We start from the raw sequence: 21,968 nt of genomic DNA, 5'->3' as shown, positions 1-21,968 counted from the left end.
CTCCTGACTTGTTGTCTTTTTGTTGCACATCCTTAAAGGTCAGGATTGTTTTATGGTGTTTGGTATCTAACAGAAATTGAAATGATTTAAATAAAGGTGAATTTGATCACATAACATGCTTAAGCTTATGACACTCATTTGTTCCCACGAGAACTATAGGGTAAAAAACAGTTGCATTTCTTTTAAAAAATGTCCTAAAAGGTTATAATCCTGTTTTAAGTGTCTAAAAATTGTGAAATTCTTTAGGTTATAGACCTTTTTAATATTGAAATGTACTCATCCAATTGAGAAACAGGCACAATTTAAAGGGCTGCAACAAATTTGCATGCATTATAGAGGTTCTTCTTAATATAGATCTATTTCAGCCAAATGTTGGACAATAATACAGTCAACAATGCAGCATAATTATTAAATGCAAGAAGATTGAATTGTCTCCAGCTTTTTTTATATACACTGCTCAAAAAAAATAAAGGGAACACTCAAATAACATCCTAAATCTGAATGAATGAAATATTCTCATTGAATACTTTGTTCTGTACAAAGTTGAATGTGCTGACAACAAAATCACACAATAATCATCAATGGAAATCAAATTTATCAACCAATGGAGGCCTGGATTTGGAGTCACACACAAAATTAAAGTAGAAAAACACACTACAGGCTGATCCAACTTTGATGTAATGTCCTTAAAACAAGTCAAAATGAGGCTCAGTATTGTGTGTGGCCTCCACTTGCCTGTATGACCTCCCTACAACGCCTGGACATGCTCCTGATGAGACAGCGGATGGTCTCCTGAGGGATCTCCTCCCAGACCTGGACTAAAGCATCCGCCAACTCCTGGACAGTCTGTGGAGCAACGTGACGTTGGTGGATGGAGCGAGACATGATGTCCCAGATGTGCTCAATCGGATTCAGGTCTGGGGAACGGGCGGGCCAGTCCATAGCTTCAATGTCTTCATCTTGCAGGAACTGCTGACTCACTCCAGCCACATGAGGTCTAGCATTGTCCTGCATTAGGAGGAACCCAGGACCAACCGCACCAGCATACGGTCTCACAAGGGGTTTGAGGATCTCATCTCGGTACCTAATGGCAGTCAGGCTACCTCTGGCGAGCACATGGAGGGCCATGTGACCCTCCAAAGAAATGCCACCCTAAACCATTACTGACCCACTGCCAAACCGGTCATGCTGAAGGATGTTGCAGGCAGAAGATTGCTCTCCACGGTGTCTCCAGACTCTGTCATGTCTGTCACATGTGCTCAGTGTGAACCTGCTTTCATCTGTGAAGAGCACAGGGCACCAGTGGCGAATCTGCCAATCCTGGTGTTCTCTGGCAAATGCCAAGCGTCCTGCACGGTGTTGAGCTGCACAACCCCCATTTGTGGACGTCTGGCCCTCATACCATCCTCATGGATTCGGTTTCTAACCCTTTGTGCAGACACATGCACATTTGTGGCCTGCTGGAGGTCATTTTGCAGGGCTCTGGCAGAGCTCCTCCTGTTCCTCCTTGCTCAAAGGTGGAGGTAGCGATCCTGCTGCTGGGTTGTTGCCCTCCTACGTCCTCCTCCACGTCTCCTGGTGTACTGGCCTGTCTCCTGGTAGCGCCTCCAGGTTCTGGACACTACGCTGACAGACACAGCAAACCTTCTTGCCACAGCTCGCATTGATGTGCCATCCTGGATGAGCTGCACTACCTGAGCCACTTGTGTGGGTTGTAAAGTCCATCTCATGCTACCACGAGTGTGAAAGCACCACCAACATTCAATAGTGACCAAAACATCAGCCAGAAATCATAGGTTCTGAGAAGTGGTCTGTGGTCCCCACCTGCAGAACCACTCCTTTATTGAGTGTCTTGCTAATCACCAAAGATTTCCCCCTGTTGTCTATTCCATTTGTACAACATGTGAAATTGATTGTCAATCAGTGTTGCTTCCTAAGTGGACAGTTTGATTTCACTGAAGTTTGATTTACTTGGAGTTATATTGTGTTGTTTAAGTGTTCCCTTTATTTTTTTTGAGCAGTGTATATTTAACTGGGAGTATAAACACAGCTTTTCTGTGAAGGCCTCAGGTTTCTTGGGGAGCATTAATGAGCAAACGGCCTTGTTAAGGTCAGGGATAAAGTAGAGAAGTTTAAAGCAGGGTGATATACAACAGTGCCACAAGGCTTGTACATCTGATGGCGTGTTCTGTCATTTGAAACTGAAGAGTATGGCTACTTACAAACCTATAAAAATGGGCCCATTCACTTAGACTTTGAGTTTTGCCCTCAGTCCGCATTGCTTGTATGTTTGTTTTCCCATGTATGTGTTTTAGCACTCTCAGGCTAACATTGTAAATAACAAATTGTTCTTAATGTTTTGCCTGGTGAAATAAAGGTTCAATAAGTCCAGCTAAATTAAACTAGAGCCACAAATGTTACATGACATATTGAAAATGACAACTCATAATTTTTTACAAATATCTACAATAGAAAGTCATTTTTAAGGACCACCATTTGATGTCCTTTTTTTGGGTTTTAAATTAAAAACAAAAACATTTGCAAGCAAGGAGATACATTTTTCGCCTATGGGATCTTGTGGAAAATGTGAAAAAATGTTGTTTCCAACCTCAAGAAAAGTTGACTTAGGAATATTACTAGACGTGTAGTGTTGTTCTGTGGAAATTCAATGCAGTTATTCCATGAAGAAACTAAAACAGGCATTTGTTGCTATATGTATATTTAAAAACATTTATTGGTTCCTTTTTAGGCAAAGTCCTTAGGAGCCATTGTGGAAGGTCCAAAGAGACACTTGCAGTTCTAGAGCCGTAGATCGGAGACCTCTAACTTAAATTGACAGGATGGGCAGGTAAAGCAGTAATCGGAGAAGCACAATGTCCACTGGAGGAACTGGGATGCAAGAATTTTTTGATGGGACAAGTAGTGGTTGTTCTCAACTCTGGCGTTTTTGGAAGAGTGGTAAGATAAAAGGTTAAAAGAAAGACATGTAGGGGACACACCAAGCATGTGGAAGAAGATGCTCTTGCTTGGTGGGACCAAATTTTAATCATCTGGCCTACATGTGAAATACTGTGTGGTGGGAAACTAACACTACATGCCACCCTGAATGCAACATCCCCACATTGAAACGTGGGGGCAGCATCATGGTGTGGGGATACCTCAGCAGAGACAGAGAAGATAGAAATGAATACAAAGCAATCCTGTGACAAAAAAGCAAAGGTTGACCTTAACCATAGCCCTAAACAGTCAAAGTTAAAATAGATTTGTTTAGATCATGGTTTACATTTATGTGTAAGAATGTCCTAATCGGAAAATGGCCTTATACATTGGTCAAATGATGCAATTAAATTATGTCTTTACTCAAATGTTTTATTTTCAGGTATTTTAAAGCTGAAGAAAACAGGTCCACAATTTTGTAACCGTGGCTCTAGTATAAAAAAAACAAAAAAACTTGTCATACACGTTAAAAAAAAAAAATTAAATATCTATCTACGATGTTATATCTAATTTTCGTTTTCCTCGCACCATTCCATCCATGCACGTCTCCTTTGTACCAGGAATAACCGGACTAAAAAACTGTTATGCAGTGACACGATCCTGTCGCCAGGGGGAGGTGTTCATTTTGTTTCCAGTCGGATGTAGAGAAAAACCGACACATTAGCTTCGGTAGCGTCGACTCCTTATTTAGTTTAGCTGCGAGCTAGCTGTACGTGTACATAAAGGTAAGAGGAAGTGCATAACTGGCTCTTTGTCTGCTTTGTTTGGTTTTTATGGACATCAGAGATGAACTAAGAGGTCTGCTGATTGTCAGGAACAAGCAGGCGTGGCTTTCTAACGGGCGAGATACCTAGCTAGCCAATTAAAGAAAATTTAAATAAGCTGCTGTATCTGAAATAACTAATATTTCATAAAACTCTATGTACCGTTTAGGGATTCTTCGTGTCAATACGTAATTGAATCCCCCTATGACATGGATAGCGTCATGTTTTAGGCGTGTCGTTTCTGTGTGTATTATAAACCTCTGTCCAGGTGCGCGCTTCCTCTTTCCATGGCCGTGGGCTGATGTGCACATCATGCGGCACCAATTGCTGCTCCTCGGGGCTTGTGGCTGGGTCCTGGTCGTCCTCATGTTTGTCAGTAAATTCATCAGCTTAAAAACTGTTGAAGGTAAATTACATGCGCCCATTTAGGCTACTTTAATCTGCTTCTTTCCCTTGTTTTAAAAAAAATAAGTTTTAAGTTTTTTTTTTACGTGTGTGCCTGAAGCCCGACCTGAAGTTTTATTTATAAACTGATGCTAAAAGGACTTGGTGCATACAGGACATTTTGCAACATTTTGAGAGGAATTGGCACCAAAATCTTTCATCGTGTTTTGAAGCATCAATGTGTCCAACATGTCATGTCTAATCTGACTAAAGTCGAGCTCCAGCTGGCCATTCTGTAACACTTTTATTTCAAACTCCAAAATATTGTCTCACGCTAACCTTTTAATTTGTTTAACTTTTTAAAGTTGCTGTTTTTACATAGCAAACTATAATGTTGAAAATTGTTTATATTCTTATCGTTTTTATTAATAATATCATGAGAACCTGATAAACAGCTTTTTGTTTATTTGTTATGGTGCGTTTGATTTTTGCTCTATTATACACTACCGGTCAAACGTTTCTCACTTAGTTGGTCTCTTTTTTTTCATGACTATTTGCATTGTAGATTTTTAACAAAAACATGAAAACTGAATGAAGACACATGGAATTATATAGTAAACAAAAAGTGTGAAATAACTTTAAATAGTTTAATATTTTTGAGTTTTCAAAATAATCCACCCTTTGCTTTGATGACTGCTTTGCTCTCTTAGCGTTCTCTCCATGAGCTTCATGAGGAGGTCGCCTGAAATAGTTTTCCAAAGAGTCTTGAAAGAACGTCCCAGAGGTTCAACGAGAGACGGCCAAAGGTTAATATTTCAGTGATCACAGCAAAGGGCGGCTCCTTTAAGGAATCTAAAGTATAAAACATAATTCAAGTTCTTTTACAATTTTTTTTTGTTTGCAACATAATTCCATATGTGTTCATTTACATACTGATGGCTTCGGTGAGAATCTACGTAAAATGTAAATAGTCATAAACATGAAGAAAACCATTAAATGAGAAAGTGTTTCTAAAACTTTTGACCAGTAGTGTATTTTGTAAAACCTTTTAAGGCTACTTCCATGCCTAAAGTGCTCTTTTTCCTGTTTTAATGAGATGTTTTTAGCCATCGCACTCGATAGTATTAAAAACTCGATTTCTTAGCCTTTGAATTAATAATAACACCAAAGCCAACTTTACTTTCTTTTAAATATATCTTTTTTGTTAACAACAGTGAAGTATAGTTGTCGTAATTCTCCATGTATATATTACAGTTTAAGATTTTAGTTTGTTTTAATTTAACTTAAGGTTTTACCTTTTTTAGGCTATTTTCTGGTAACATCCACCTTCAAGTGGAGGGTACTTTCAACAGTACCCTCCATTCTCAATGCTTGGTGGTTTGTGCATTTTATTGATTTGACGATGGTTATAAATTAAAATAATTTCCATACATGTTGCCTCATACTGTTTCAAGATAATCTCATCTAAAGCTTCTAATTTAGATGCATGATTCAATACAACTTGAGATAAATAAGAGGAAAATTACTGCAAACAACACATCAGGATGCAAAACAACATCTAAAGCTCTGCAGGTCTCACTTCCTTTGCTCAAGGTCAGAGTTCATTCAACATCACACCAACAGTCAGACATGGAGGTGGTGGTAGTGTGATGGTGTGGACAACTTGCTCTGATTGGAGAAACCACAAATCCAGGAGGAGAATGTCCAGTCATCAGTTTGTGACTTGAGCTATGCTGCAGCATAGTGATCCAAAGCAGACCAGCCAGTTTTTCCCTGAATGGCCTAGTCAAAGTCTGGACTTAAAACCAATTAAGATGCTGTGTTATGAATTTAGACAGGGCATTGAGTGGACCAAAATTCCTCCATAGTGTAAAACACTCTCTGCACAATCTGTTAAGTTTGCAAAGCAGTTGCTCTCTCACATAGGGTTAGTTTGAGTTGGATAACGTTTTTCGCTTAGTAAATGAAATCATCATTTGAAAAATGTATTTTGTGTTTCCTCTGGCATTAAAAAGTATGATGAAGGGCCTTTATGCAACTGTTGGAATGATTTATTTCATTTTGTCCTTCCTACTTAAATCTCAGACAAACGTTTCACTCTGTTTTGTGTTTTCCCAGGTTACAGGAAGACACCTGGACAAAGTTGGACAGTGGGAGATACAAAGGTGTTGAAAGCAGCTTCTGTGCTGAGCCCGATAAAACATACTCAGACGCCATCACATCAGGTGACCGACGTATTTCAGATTATTGTCACATACTTTTCCCCTTTTTCTCCTCACGAGCACAGATGTAGTGAAATTCAGTCCATATCAGGTTTTTTGCTTGTGTCTTTTGTCTCAGCGCTCGGTATCGCTCACGGTGGCGAATTGGCAGGAAGTGTCTGAGAAACGAATAGAGCATCTATCAGCTGTGTGTAAGAACAGCAGCCTGAGAAATTTGACTCATGTCTCTATCAGCAAGTTTGTCCTCGACCGTATCTTTGTCTGTGACAAACGCAACATCTTGTTCTGCCAGACGCCTAAAGTGGGTAACACACAATGGAAGAAGGTCCTCATTGTGCTCAATGGTGAGTACGGGTTGGATTGTGCATATTTAATGGTGTTGCGGTGGGTATTCAAAGAATTAAGCCACGTTTTGAACCTATTTGAAGTTTAGAAGGTTTCTGGTTTATGTTGCTGCTGCAGGAGGTTTTTCCAGCGTGGAGGAGATTCCAGAAAATCTCGTTCACGACCACGAGAAAAATGGTCTGCCCCGCCTCTCATCATTCTCCCCACAGGAAATAACTCAAAGGTTGGTGCTGTTTATTATGTGGAGCATCCCTTAGGCAGATGATAACAGTTTTTCTGTTAGTACAGAGGATATACAGGTCCTTCTCAAAATATTAGCATATTGTGATAAAGTTCATTATTTTCCATAATATAATGATGAAAATTTAACATTCATATATTTTAGATTCATTGCACACTAACTGAAATATTTCAGGTCTTTTATTGTCTTAATACGGATGATTTCGGCATACAGCTCATGAAAACCCAAAATTCCTATCTCACAAAATTAGCATATCATTAAAAGGGTCTCTAAACGAGCTATGAACCTAATCATCTGAATCAACGAGTTAACTCTAAACACCTGCAAAAGATTCCTGAGGCCTTTAAAACTCCCAGCCTGGTTCATCACTCAAAACCCCAATCATGGGTAAGACTGCCGACCTGACTGCTGTCCAGAAGGCTACTATTGACACGCTCAAGCAAGAGGGTAAGACACAGAAAGAAATTTCTGAACGAATAGGCTGTTCCTAGAGTGCTGTATCAAGGCACCTCAGTGGGAAGTCTGTGGGAAGGAAAAAGTGTGGCAGAAAACGCTGCACAATGAGAAGAGGTGACCGGACCCTGAGGAAGATTGTGGAGAAGGGCCGATTCCAGACCTTGGGGGACCTGCGGAAGCAGTGGACTGAGTCTGGAGTAGAAACATCCAGAGCCACCGTGCACAGGCGTGTGCAGGAAATGGGCTACAGGTGCCGCATTCCCCAGACCTGGGCTACAGAGAAGCAGCACTGGACTGTTGCTCAGTGGTCCAAAGTACTTTTTTCGGATGAAAGCAAATTCTGCATGTCATTCGGAAATCAAGGTGCCAGAGTCTGGAGGAAGACTGGGGAGAAGGAAATGCCAAAATGCCAGAAGTCCAGTGTCAAGTACCCACAGTCAGTGATGGTCTGGGGTGCCGTGTCAGCTGCTGGTGTTGGTCCACTGTGTTTTATCAAGGGCAGGGTCAATGCAGCTAGCTATCAGGAGATTTTGGAGCACTTCATGCTTCCATCTGCTGAAAAGCTTTATGGAGATGAAGATTTCATTTTTCAGCACGACCTGGCACCTGCTCACAGTGCCAAAACCACTGGTAAATGGTTTACTGACCATGGTATCACTGTGCTCAATTGGCCTGCCAACTCTCCTGACCTGAACCCCATAGAGAATCTGTGGGATATTGTGAAGAGAACGTTGAGAGACTCAAGACCCAACACTCTGGATGAGCTAAAGGCCGCTATCGAAGCATCCTGGGCCTCCATAAGACCTCAGCAGTGCCACAGGCTGATTGCCTCCATGCCACGCCGCATTGAAGCAGTCATTTCTGCCAAAGGATTCCTGACCAAGTATTGAGTGCATAACTGTACATGATTATTTGAAGGTTGACGTTTTTTGTATTAAAAACACTTTTCTTTTATTGGTCGGATGAAATATGCTAATTTTGTGAGATAGGAATTTTGGGTTTTCATGAGCTGTATGCCAAAATCATCCGTATTAAGACAATAAAAGACCTGAAATATTTCAGTTAGTGTGCAATGAATCTAAAATATATGAATGTTAAATTTTCATCATGACATTATGGAAAATAATGAACTTTATCACAATATGCTAATATTTTGAGAAGGACCTGTAAGAGGTCTGCACACCTCTGTTAAAAAGACGAGGTTTTGGGATGTAAAAGTTCAGCTGCCATTTTAGGATTTTCCTGTGTGTAGAGATTTTGCAAATGATCTTGGCAATCTCATCACACAAAGGTATCGGTCAGGAAAGGGTCACAATTTCAAAAATGGGTTGTGTAATCTTTATATATCCACTGTACTCACATCTGAGCATTGAATCAGCACATAAGAGAGATGACATTGTGAAAAAGCTATAAGACGTTGGCTTGTAGATTGGTGTTTAGAAATTAACCTGTGACTCCTCGCTGTCTGCCTCAATAGATTAAACGCTTACTTTAAGTTCTTCATCGTGAGAGACCCCTTCGAACGTCTCATTTCTGCATTCAAGGACAAGTTTGTGAAGAACCCCCGCTTCGAGCCTTGGTACAAGCACGACATCGCCCCGGCCATCATACGTAAGTACCGCAGAATCCACCGCGACAGCGACCTCGCCACCTCCGGTCTGCACTTTGAGGACTTCGTCCGTTACCTAGGAGACGCTGAGGGCCGGCGGCGAATGGACCGGCAGTTCGGCGAACACATTATCCACTGGGTAACATACACGGAGCTGTGTGCGCCGTGTGAGATAAACTACAGCGTGGTCGGGCACCACGAGACTCTGGAGCACGACGCAGCGTACATCCTGAGAGCGGCCGGCATCGACCAGCTGGTGTCGTATCCGGCCATTCCTCCGGGCATCACCCGCTACAACAGGACCAAGGTGGAGAACTACTTCTCAGGGATCAGCAAACGGGACATCAGGCGTCTTTATGCACGATATCACGGCGACTTCCAACTGTTTGGTTACCCGACTCCAGAGTTTTTACTGAACTGAATCGTTTAGCACAGATAAAAAACTGAAATGCAGCATCCTGTGTGTCACAGGAACAGCTGACTTTAAAAGTTAATCCCTGCTTTTATTCTCATGGTTTCCCCTAAGATCAGTGTATTTATTTAGGAGTTTTTTTGGGCACAGACGTTGGGGGGAGGTGTATAATAATCCAAAGCAGGTATAAATCAAATGAAGAACACATTTACCCTCTTATAGTTAATACCCCTGCCTGAGATCTTATCATCTGTGATACAGGCCTATAGCTCTGTCAATGTAGCTGTGTTATTGCACTTTCTGGAACACCAGGTTCAGGGATTCGTCCTGTAGGTGGGAGTTACTGATGATGCTGCAGGTGCATCTTCATAAATTTGAATATCATTGGAAACGTTTACCGCGACCCACTATGGAATAAGCGGTAGAAAATGACTGACTGACTGAAAACGTTTACTTGAGTAGTTCAGTTCAACCTTGTGTACCATAAAGGTTAATTACACACAGAGGTAGTTTTTTTTTGTAATATATTTAAACTTCTTAATGATATAAAATGTTTTCAGATGCACCTGTGCAGCTGTGTGACTGAAGCTGCTCTTTGAAGAACAAGCGAAGGACAAACTGAGGTTTTTATGACTTCTCGCGCAGCATTAACTTTTTACATTTTTATAATGATGTTTCCTTCTACCAAGACAAATGAATGTCTTGTAAAACAGAAACTTATGGTCATATTGTTGCAGTAACGGCCTGAAAAGCTGACTACCATTGTTCTGCTGCTGCAAAGAAAAACCGACACTGGATTTTCAAAGCTCTTTTTTTCTACAAGAAGTGTAACACTTAAATGTTCTTAACATGACTTGCAATTAAACATTTGTATTAAATGTTACTATTGATGATATTAACTTGGTGACTGGGGTTGGCTCCCTGTGGGTGGGTGTGTTTTATAGACTGCATTTAAATAAAGACGTGTGTAAAATACTGGTTTGGTGGTTTCCTTTAATATTTTCTAATTCTTTCTAGGTATTTTAGTGTTGCTTTTGAGTTATCCAAAAAAATATTGCAAAGTTTCAATCAGTATGGATGTCATCTTCGTTTTGGGCTTTTAAAGATGCATTTGACCAGTTCTTTTGTCAGAGAGGAAGTATTATCTACATAGGTACATAAAGGTGCAATTGTATTCATATAGTCCTAATATCTTGGGAGAATGCTTCTTTGCAAGTTGCAGAAGCACCACCCACTTTGTACAGCCATTAACAAGCTTCTGACTTAGCTCTGGCTGGACGTTTTACTGTTATTCCTTTCAGAAAAGGTACAACAAATTTTTATTTGTCGTTTCCTGGCGCTGACTCGGCTTTCGAGTATGGTCCAAAAAGAGTTGAGTTCGGGGACGTTCCAGAGCCTTATGTCGTTGTGCTTTACCCAATCCAGGTCAGTTTTGATCATTGTTCTTTTGAAACACCTAATTGTTACCAAGCTCCGGCCATCTAGCTGCTGATTTAAGGCGAAGTTTAATTTGGAGGTTGTCCACCTTGATTGTTCCATCCAGTTTTGCAATGCTCCACTGGTAGGAAAACAGACCCTCAGCATGAAGCTACTGCCACCATGCATAACGGTTGGAAAAGTATTAAGCTTGCAAGCCTCATCTTGTGTCTTACAAACATCTCAGTCTTTGTTTCTTCTGAGCTTTAAGCTTTTCTCCAGGAGGCATTTGGCTTTTCCAATTTAGTCCAGCCTGATGCATCAGTTTTGGATGCAATGTATCTTGGTAAGTACCCTCTTGTCCATATTTGATGTTAAACAGGCGTTCTTGTGGACAGCGACTGTGGTGTTCCAGCATCTTCCAGCTGATGATTGCTTGGTTGTTCTTTATCAAACTCACTAATTCCTCTTTCAACGGAGGGCGGCAGTTTGGGTCAGATGGTTGCAACTTGAACAAAATTGTTTGTTCCAGCAGTTCAATAAGCCCAAACAGCATTAAAACTGGACTGCCCCAACCAACAATGATTGATGAACAAAAACTTTATTTTACATCCTGCTAAGAAAGATACATTTAAGTCTATGTTTAATTTTACCCTATGTAGATTAGAGGGAATCCCTGAATTTCTCTGTTGTATTATCAATACTTCAACATACAAACAACAGAATTTCCTTCCAAAATGTAAATACATTTACAGAAAAGCATATATAATATGACCCACAGAAGGGTCCCAAACCCTGACTTTTGGGAAATACGTCAGAGGTCATGATTCTCAGCTGGAAAAATGGCGATTGCTCCCTTATAGTTATGAATTACTCTTTGCCTCAAACAGAGGAGTTTAGGTATCATGGAGTTGTTCTTGTGAGGGATGGCAGGACGGATAGTGAAGTTACCATTCTGTCTATGTTCTTACTCTCACCTGTGTTCATGAGATACCTATCTGTAAGGAAACCATATCTCTGTAAGTTTCCCTTTGAGAGAGGGTGAAGAAATCCCAATTAATAGGATGGTTTTGACATGGATTTCTGGCCAGACCCAGAACCTGCTAAGTGGATGTATCCCTTCTTTCCTAGGAATGCACTGGGATTAACTTGAATGAACTGGAAAATGTCACTGGGCAGAGGGATGTCTTGGTTTTCCTTCTGTTACCCCAATGACCTGACCTCAGATAAGCAAATGGATGGAGATCTAGAGTATCCCACTTAAAATACTGTTGATTTATTATTGATGATAGATCGAAAGGTTAGCCGGATGGATAACTTTAAAATGCAGTTTCTACCTAATAATAAATATTACAAATTAGGATCTTTTATGTATATATATATATATATATATATATTACACAGGATGTTGCAATATTTAAAATACCTTAAGGCAACATTCAGCCACAAGAGACATAATAGTCAACACAGGGTTCAAATGTCACTGAAGGATGTCCAGGGGTGCAGTAAGACCAAACATCCTCAAGGTGGCGGTAATGTACTTAAAATGAATAGGGACCACAGTTTTAAACCTCGATGAACCTTTCATCTTAACGCCACCGCATGGTGCTGTTGCAGTAAAATATTGGATTCATAAATGTCACATGTTCTGTGGGCAAAACAAACATCCTATGGACTTAGGATAAAACTAATCACATATCAACACAAGTTGAAGAGCATAATGCAGTTTTATTAAATTATTAGCTGACAAACGTTCAAGTTTGGTTTGTGGCATCTTTGTTTGGGCTAATGTATGGCTAATTTTTGCAGCCCTAGAAGGGTTTTCTCCAGGATTATCCTGTATTTAGCTCCTTTCATGTTCCCACCAACTTTGACCAGCATCCCCACACCATAATGCTGCCACCACTATGTTTTATGGTGTGGTGGCATGTTCAAGGTAATGTGCAGTGTTAGATTTCCATAACGCACAGTGCATATTGACTGCTAGCATTTCTGCCATACTCTTTCCATGTTCATATGATAGACTGAAAAGTGCTTAACGAGTTGGTGAAAGCCTGGGATATAACTTAAAATATTTTTGGTTCACTAATGTTCTTTAACAATTCTCTGAGGCTTTCAAATGAAATTACACACAGGTGGACTAATTACATGATTTCTAAAGATAATTAGCTGCATTGCCTTTTATGTAGGTGTATCAGTGGTGGTATGAACACAAATGATTGCCATATTTGTTTTGCCATATTTTTCTGATTTTCCTTTTCCTTCACCTTGTGTTAGTTTACTACATAAAATCCCAATAAAATACATTGAATTTTGTGGTGTAACAGGGCAAAATGTGAAAATGTACAGGGTCTCTGTGCGCCTCTTCTCAGCCTGGCTGCTTTTCTCCCAGCCTACTCAACTGGTTCCACCTGTCTTTTTATTTGCATGTCTTGGGAACGTTTGTTCAAGCAACAGACACGCTTTCTCTGTTTGGACATTTTATTTGTGCTGTTGTGGTAATTAATCATCTCCCTGCCTCATGCTTTGGCTTTATTAGAAAGCATTCAGAGCATGAATGTATACTAGTATGATTTATAACAATGTGTGCAACTGCAGAATGACTTGAGATAGAGATGCAGAGCAGGGATTGAAATAGATCAATAAAGTGAGTGAGGTTTGCAGAACTTGCACCTTTTAGTACAACCGGAAGCCCTGCAAAACTATTCATTTTTAACTTTTTTATTAATAAGCTGGTAATAAGTTCTGGAATGATGATTCCAGCAAAAACACGCAAATGTAAAAGGTTGAAACCCTTATTTATTTGTTCCCAAATTTCTCCCATGTCTCCACTGTGCAGACACAACATCCCTCCTGATTCTGCTTACCTGCCACACCCATGGCTACAATGTAGACATTTTAGGTCTCTATGTGCACTTGTTCGTGTGGATGTTGTGTGATCAAGGATCCAGGCTTCCAGACTGACCCTGGCTCGCTTATCTTCCTGCTAAGTTGCTTTGTGTAAACACCAGCAGGCTGATGTTGGTTCGACAATTCAGAGAGGAATTGTGTGTTATCATCATTGTATCCACACTCACTGAGGAGAGACCCAGCCCTAATCTCTCTGTAAGCAGCCAACCGGCTTCCTGTGTTAGGGGGATTCTTCAAAACAGCGTGAAGCCAGAGGAGAGCAGATAGAGGAGAAGGTCTACTGGGGTAGCTTCACCTTCAGCATAAAAGAAAAGCAGATATAATTTTTCTGATGTTTCTCAGAAAGAATAAAAGACTATAAAAGATACATTGTTATACAGAAAAGGAAAAATACATTGTTCAAAAATGAACTTAATATCGTAGATTCAGCCTAAAAACATCCTTAGTAAAACCAGTCTGAAAGGAAATTGATAATGACCCTAAATTGACCCCAATAGGCTTAAACAACTAAACTATACCAAATAACACAAAACAATCAAGAGAGGCAACATTGCCATGAAATAATGACACAAACTATGACTGTGCCATGAAGTAAAATGTTAAAACTGCCCCAAAACAAAATAGAAACAACCACACCAAAGTTATTTTTTACAAAGATATATAGTATAGCTGCAACAAGATCCAAAACCTGAGACAGTTGACCCCCAAAAATCAGATGCAAGATATTATCCATATTAGACACATGTCATATGTTAAAATGGTAAAGGACCCAAACACAGTCAGGAGGAAGGCAGAATCACGTGTAAAGTGTAGAATAATGAAAAGAACATTACATTATTGTGAACATATTTTTTCATAATTTTCTAAATTATACACAAAAAACAAAGCCCCTCTTCTAAATGGTAAAAGGACACAATTTTAACAGAAATGATTTCTTGACATACTGTACATACACAGCCTGTTACTATAGAATGTTTTACAGTTTTTTTTTTATTGCAGTATAAGCAGAAAAACACACAGATAATTATATATAGCTATGTTGTTAATTAACATATTTGAATATGTTTAGATTCTAAGTAAAACCGTTTTGTCGGATATATTTGATGCTTTTAGTTTGAAACGATCAACCGGAAGTCTTACATTGACCATGAAGCTTGACCACTGAGGGAAAGCAGCAGCAGCAGCAGCAGCACAGGGAGCCCGCTGCCACCTCAACATGGAGTAGCTGGAGCCGAGCGATCACTGCTGAACAGCGGATTCCGTTGAGAGGAATACCCGGCGCCAGATATTTAATTTATCTGCCTAAAACAAAATCCACGCAAATGATACAGCGGCCAAAATTAGAAGAGTCACAGGGAAGCCCGGCTTTTATTTGAAAAGATGGCGAACGACTCTCCAGCTAAAAGTCTGGTAGACATAGACTTGGCTTCATTGCGGGTGAGTGCTGGCGACCCGAGACGATGTTTTTTTTTTTTTTCCATCTCCTTCTGCTTCTTCGTTTTACATTTCTCCATAAAGCGGCCTCCATTTACACCGTTTTACATGAGCGGGGTTTCCAGGCTGGGTTTCGGTCTGTTTTTCGTGCTAAAGATGCGTTATAAACGAGCGCTGAGGCTCAACGAGGTGTTGCCAGTGTCTGCTTTTCCTTTGTTCGAGATGCGTTTGGCATGTAGGGGAGACCAGGGCGCAACAGCTGGCGGACACCGGACAACAATATCAATTTTAAGATGTTTTTTTTTTTTAACCACTGCGTCTTTTTTCTCCACTGCAGGATCCGGCTGGGATATTTGAGCTGGTGGAGGTAGTTGGAAATGGCACCTATGGACAAGTATACAAGGTTGGTTGGAGGCTCCCTGCATGGCCTGTCCTCTATTATCTAATCTGTTTGTCTCTTAAACTGTAAGAACAAAGGAAGGAACATTAGGTTGGAGGGTTAGGTTGGACCACATGGAGGGACTGTTGGAATCAAGGCAGGACGAGCAACATTTGTTGCAGCACTTTCAATCTGGTGTTGCTTGTAACAGTTGGTCTGGAAAGTGAGGGTTAATGAATCAGACCATCTAAACTCTGATGCATCACCCATCTTACATCAACCACCTTACTGAAAAGTAGATTAGAAGGCCAACATGGAGTTACAAGATCTACCCCAAGAGTTTTCCTTCTAGCTTCGCCTTAATGTAGGCAAAAAATACCAAAAACAAAACATTTATTCTGACAGAGCATTTTAAAAAAAAAACGTGAAAGTTGGGTCAAGATCATGCATGTAGATAAAACATTCTGGGGTGATTTATCTCCCTCAATATGCATTCAAATCTTGCAAACGTTGCAACACAAAATTGAGAAATTTCTGGTAAATATGAGATAATATTCCATTGATGAGATGATGCTTTCTTTGTTTTTGTCATCACAAATGTCATGCACCACAAATTATTGGCCACAAATGTTATCGCATGTCACCTGAAAATTGAAAGCCAGGCTAATATTGGATCCAAGCAGCCCTTTACAGTTATGATGTTCCACACATTGAAGTTGCAAAGAGGAGTTGATATAGTGTGGGCCTCTGTAAATACACTGGAGTAAGATATTATCAAGTTTTCTCATATTTTAGTGCACTGAACTACTAAATGATTTTATCTATATATTTTTTTCTGGTAAAAATAATATATAAATTGCAACTGGTTTCTGCATTTCTTGGTCAAACCTAATTCCCGCTTTTAAATTTCAGAAGGTCAAATAGACCTGTTGTGATGCAAAAACCACCAAATAAAAAATCTGCAACACTGTTTTTTTGATCCGCTGCAGTTCATTTGTGTGTTCCCACTCTACCTGTTTAGTTTGCGAAACTGACGGAAAAAAAAAGTTGCTTTAACTGTTTAGGTAGCTGTGTGGATTTGTCCATCTGATTGGTCTCTGTACACGTTCAGCGCTTCCCAAAACGAGTTCAGGTAAATTTTCCAACTTACGTGATTTAACAAAACGTTGACCCCGCATACACTATTAACTTGTAGCTTACCAGTAACACCTCTTTCTTTCCCTTTAGTGTTGACATGGCAATGGTATAGGTGGTGCTGCAAGTACATGCAGAACGGGGTTAACTGGGTCTGCTTGCATTGCTTTTGGTAGCGGCAGAATGTGATACAGCAGTTCTGGTACATGAAAGTCATCGCAGTGGAGAGTTGCTTAAGATCTTCAAAAATGAGAAAAGCACATTCATGCAACGGACCTCTTCTAAGCTGCTTCCGTGTGTTTTATTGTTGGCAAATATTCCATAAATCCTTGCAGTGTTCACATGCATGGCTCAATTATTTTGATGCAACTATACAGAATACAAGTGAAAAATACTAATGGCTTTACTTGAAACAATGGCATGTGCCTTTTGTGATGTCACCAGAGAAATTTAGGCATTGTTGCTTGTTTTTGGGGAGGCCTATTTGTGTCTAGATTAAATGTTTTACAACAAATGGAAAATCCGACGGTAGCATATTGTTTTGTAGCTAAAAATCTATATGTAAAGTCAGTTTTTCGGATTTTTGCACAAAAGTCTGGTCAGTAGCTGTAAAACCAAATAGCTTACATAAAGACTTTTTTTCTGATTTGGTGGATAAGAATCTGTCTCTCTTGGCCATCTGCATTTGGTATTGCACTTCCATGCTTCAAACAATCATTGCTTACTGTTGAAAGACATCACCAAGGAGGGAGAGAGGCAGACTGATTCATCTTTCTGTGCATGTTGGACATCAGCTTTGTGTTATTCTTGCAGCTGACTTATGAGCTGGTGCAGGATTGCTAAATGGCATTACCCAGCAGATATGTCCAGTTTACCAGGCATGGCATTGATGGTTAAGATTGTTTTGTGCAAACTTTTAACAGTGCTCCAGGGACTTGCATTCTTTACCTCCAGCATAATAAACTCCCAGCATCTCCCTTCCCTGAAATATGATGGCGTGCTCATGTTGTGCATGTACTCATGTGATTTTCCACACAACTGCCTCTTGAAATCGGCTCTGGTGGATGCGTCCATGTTATCTTCCCACCACGTGCCTTTAAACTGGACCTATCATGGGAAAGGGAATTACAGCCTCTCCCTTGTTTTGACCCTTTTAATCTCTCTCTACGTTCAGTGTTCAGTCCTAATTCTATTTGCAAACGCTGCCATGTGAGATTGGAGCTCATAGTCGAGAGCACTGTCAGATTAGCTACAAAAGATGTAGTGGTTGCAGGCAGCCTGCATGAGATAAGCCAAACTGTCCAGTGAAGTCACTGCCAAATACTGGAGCTCTGCTTTAGCGGCTTCCTGTCGATCGGCCGTTTATCAGTGAACTGGCTGTCACGTTAACCCGGGTTGGGCATGTGGGCCGAGCATGTGCAGCTGGGCTTCGGAGCAGGGGTTTGGAGAGAAGAGCAGCTGTCCAGTTCCAAACAGAACCGGCCCTAACGTTCTCACAAAGCTCTGTTTGTCTCTGCCGTTGTTTGGGTCTCTCATTCTGTCAGTTGCCGGGGTCTGCAGAAAGGAGGTGTTTGTCTGTAGCGTTTCAAAGTCCAACCCACTGAATAATCACAACAGGCTCCCCTCTAACTGAAAACTGGGAGGAGTTTTGTTTCTCTTTCTTGCTTTGTCCACTGCTTGGTCACCCTTTGCAAGCCCCCATTCTCCCCCAGTTTTATTTTCTTGGTCACATTGTGTCGAAGCTTCTTCTTTCTGTGACATTTGGTGACTTTTGATTCTTTTGGAGCATTTTTCTTAAGGTTTCTGAATAATATAGCTACAAACGTCTTTTGTTTTTGCTTTTTTGTAACACTTAAATGATAACTGCATTGCCAAGAAATATAAAAAGCAGGTTTTAAATGATCACTCCATTTACTTACAGAAGAAAGCTACCTAAACCAGGTCTTTTATGAAAAGGTCATTTTCACTCAATTATCTGTGACAAAAGCTAGGCCCAGTTTTACTTGCCACACTTAGACCTAATTACTTTAGTCCTCTAGAATACAAAAATCACTTAAACAGAACCTGTATGACAACACGAAGGAGGCTAAAAGCTCTCGAATAACACTCCAATCCTAAAAACAAATCAAGATTAGATTAGAGATAAAGTCTATTAGGGTTACAAAGCCATTTCTAAGGGGCAACGTACATCTGCGGCGTCACGAGATAATTTTTTTATGGAACCACACACACGAATAAAGTGTACAAAATGTGCTTTTATATTTGTGCAAAACTGGCTATAAACTAGAATACAGAAATCTGCAATGATTTCACTCATGGCTTTACATCCTAAAAACGAAGAAAGAAGCTGTCCTAGCCTTCAAATGCCATGTTAATGTTTCTGTGGTCTCGCTGTGCTGCTGGCCCTCTAAACCTGCCAGGTCTGTCAGGATTAGAGCCATCGCCCCTGGAGAGGTGCCAGATTACAGTCAGCTTCTGAAAACACAGAAAGCTGTTTTTTCCTCCGTTTATTTGACGGACAGTCTTAATGAAAATATCTTTAGGGCCAAAAAGCACACTTTAAATCACCTATTTTGGTTTGGACAGAGCTGATTGGTATGAAAGACTGGATATATAAGCTGATGGAGATAAAAGATGAAGTTTTGCACTAAGACAAAGATTATAAACTTAATTTTTCTGACCAGCTTTTGATTTATCTGCTATCTTGGTTAATAAGCGCTATGCTTATCCTTCTACAAGGTATTCTGATCTCATCCAGTCTTATCATACATTGGTCCACACTTCTATCATGTACAAACTAAGCAGTTGTCTGGAAGTATTATCTCATACTGCTGTCCGCTGTTAGTCACAGTATTTCAAAAAAATCTGGCCTCAGTGTTTTTACATGCTCATACATTAGAGCGCTTCTCAATAAGCTCTCACTGGTTATCAGGCTTAGTACACGTAGTCTCATGCCTCTCTTTGGATAGAGGGATTCAATAGAAGAAGAAAATCACCCAAGATACCACAGAAGTATGAATCCTTGAATTGTGCATGGTATGCAGGGAAGATTGTCTCTGCTCTACAGAATTGCCATATATAGTCACACCCGAGTCCTCAGCGCCCATGTTGACCTGTCTGCTATGCATCCATGGGGTGTGCCAAGGCTGTGCCCTCTGGTGTTTTCACACTGACTTCCCCTGTGTTTATAAAATTAACACCAGAATGCCCAGTTTAAGATTCTCAGTGCCTCAAAAATAGAAATAAATCAGGATTTGTTCTGTACATTCAAAAGGCTTTTCTGCAAATGTCTTGAAGCTGGTTAAATCTGGAGAAGCTCATATTCAATCTCTGCAGCTTTGTAGCTCTTGTGCTCCATATTCTTCCTTTGTTTACTCTCCCAACCAGAGTGTTAGCCTCGCCCCTGCCCTCAGAGTAAGACGGGTTGTCCTCAGGGGGGCAAGCTCTGCTTGACAGGCACAAAGGGTATGAGGTGCTGCTGAGCTGAGAGTGGAACCTCTCCTACAATCTGTTTAAAGGCCCACCAGTACCAAAAGGGGCTGTGTGAGACTTCTATATAGGTCCTTCTCAAAATATTTGCATATTGTGATAAAGATCATTATTTTCCATAATGTAATGATGAAAATTTAACATTCATATATTTTAGATTCATTGCACACTAACTGAAATATTTCAGGTCTTTTATTGTCTTAATACGGATGATTTTAGCATACAGCTCATGAAAACCCAAAATTCCTATCTCACAAAATGAGCATATCATTAAAAGGGTCTCTAAACGAGCTATGAACCTAATCATCTGAATCAACAAGTTAACTCTAAACACCTGCAAAAGATTCCTGAGGCCTTTAAAACTCCCAGCCTGGTTCATCACTCAAAACCCCAATCATGGGTAAGACTGCCGACCTGACTGCTGTCCAGAAGGCCACTATTGACACCCTCAAGCAAGAGGGTAAGACACAGAAAGACATTTCTGAACAAATAGGCTGTTCCCAGAGTGCTGTATCAAGGCACCTCAGTGGGAAGTTTGTGGGAAGGAAAACGTGTGGCAGAAAACGCTGCACAACGAGAAGAGGTGACCGGACCCTGAGGAAGATTGTGGAGAAGGGCCGATTCCAGACCTTGGGGGACCTGCGGAAGCAGTGGACTGAGTCTGGAGTAGAAACATTCAGAGCCACCGTGCACAGGCGTGTGCAGGAAATGGGCTACAGGTGCCGCATTCCCCAGGTCAAGCCACTTTTGAACCAGAAACAGCGGCAGAAGCGCCTGACCTGGGCTACATAGAAGCAGCACTGGACTGTTGCTCAGTGGTCCAAAGTACTTTTTTCGGATGAAAGCAAATTCTGCATGTCATTCGGAAATCAAGGTGCCAGAGTCTGGAGGAAGACTGGGGAGAAGGAAATGCCAAAATGACAGAAGTCCAGTGTCAAGTACCCACAGTCAGTGATGGTCTGGGGTGCCGTGACAGCTGCTGTTGTTGGTCCACTGTGTTTTATCAAGGGCAGGGTCAATGCAGCTAGCTATCAGGAGATTTTGGAGCACTTCATGCTTCCATCTGCTGAAAAGCTTTATGGAGATGAAGATTTCATTTTTCAGCACGACCTGGCACCTGCTCAGTGCCAAAACCACTGGTAAATGGTTTACTGACCATGGTATCACTGTGCTCAATTGGCCTGCCAACTCTCCTGACCTGAACCCCATAGAGAATCTGTGGGATATTGTGAAGAGAACGTTGAGAGACTCAAGACCCAACACTCTGGATGAGCTAAAGGCCGCTATCGAAGCATCCTGGGCCTCCATAAGACCTCAGCAGTGCCACAGGCTGATTGCCTCCATGCCACGCCGCATTGAAGCAGTCATTTCTGCAAAAGGATTCCCGACCAAGTATTGAGTGCATAACTGTACATGATTATTTGAAGGTTGACGTTTTTTGTATTAAAAACACTTTTCTTTTATTGGTCGGATGAAATATGCTAATTTTGTGAGATAGGAATTTTGGGTTTTCATGAGCTGTATGCCAAAATCATCCGTATTAAGACAATAAAAGACCTGAAATATTTCAGTTATTGTGCAATGAATCTAAAATATATGAATGTTAAATTTTCATCATTACATTATAGAAAATAATGAACTTTATCACAATATGCTAATATTTTGAGAAGGACCTGTATGTACCTCAGGGCAGTGGTTGGAGCCGCTTAAGTGTCTCAAGTGATATTTACATCTGAACAACCATGAGAAAATAAAAAGGACTATGGAAAAATATTT

The 21,968-nt window shown here is 40.6% G+C and overlaps 2 protein-coding genes across 9 annotated transcripts in view; both read left to right on the top strand.

Annotated features, from left to right (window-relative positions):
- Positions 1-3,601: 3,601 nt before the first annotated feature.
- Positions 3,602-10,405, top strand: chst10 (carbohydrate sulfotransferase 10). Of its 2 annotated transcripts, XM_047354809.1 has the most exons (6): positions 3,602-3,722; positions 4,030-4,167; positions 6,264-6,370; positions 6,486-6,711; positions 6,830-6,935; positions 8,887-10,405. In XM_047354809.1, exons 2-6 carry the CDS (start codon positions 4,074-4,076, stop codon positions 9,437-9,439), a joined length of 1,086 nt encoding a protein of 361 aa, XP_047210765.1. In that variant the 5' UTR covers positions 3,602-3,722; positions 4,030-4,073; the 3' UTR covers positions 9,440-10,405. The 2 variants fall into 2 exon arrangements, with proteins under 2 accessions (XP_047210765.1, XP_047210763.1); XM_047354807.1 differs by lacking the exon at positions 3,602-3,722 and having other exon boundaries at positions 3,729-4,167.
- A 4,514-nt stretch (positions 10,406-14,919) lies between these two features.
- The window catches only part of LOC124861334 (mitogen-activated protein kinase kinase kinase kinase 4-like), a 47,030-nt gene continuing 39,981 nt past the window's right edge, over positions 14,920-21,968 (top strand). For 3 of the 7 annotated variants that reach the window (XM_047354951.1, XM_047354946.1, XM_047354948.1), the window contains exons 1-2: positions 14,921-15,193; positions 15,528-15,593. In XM_047354951.1, the coding sequence (XP_047210907.1) occupies positions 15,137-15,193; positions 15,528-15,593 (123 nt within the window). In that variant the 5' untranslated portion in view covers positions 14,921-15,136. Of the gene's footprint in view, positions 15,194-15,527; positions 15,594-21,968 lie in introns of all 7 variants that reach the window. The other 4 variants (XM_047354949.1, XM_047354952.1, XM_047354945.1 and 1 more) reach the window with 3 other exon arrangements.

This window comes from Girardinichthys multiradiatus, chromosome 24 (assembly GCF_021462225.1).
Source record: "Girardinichthys multiradiatus isolate DD_20200921_A chromosome 24, DD_fGirMul_XY1, whole genome shotgun sequence".
Taxonomy (NCBI): Eukaryota; Metazoa; Chordata; class Actinopteri; order Cyprinodontiformes; family Goodeidae; genus Girardinichthys; species Girardinichthys multiradiatus.
Note: the sequence above shows the minus strand (reverse complement) of the source record. Positions and strands in the feature narration are given on the sequence as shown.

Excerpts from the sequence above, each read along its gene's own strand:
- chst10 (XM_047354807.1), top strand. The coding sequence starts at position 3,966 with ATGACATGGATAGCGTCATGTTTTAGGCGTGTCGTTTCTGTGTGTATT. Across the intron at positions 4,168-6,263 it reads CAGCTTAAAAACTGTTGAAG|GTTACAGGAAGACACCTGGA; the intron begins GTAAATTACATG and ends GTGTTTTCCCAG. Across the intron at positions 6,712-6,829 it reads GGTCCTCATTGTGCTCAATG|GAGGTTTTTCCAGCGTGGAG; the intron begins GTGAGTACGGGT and ends TTGCTGCTGCAG.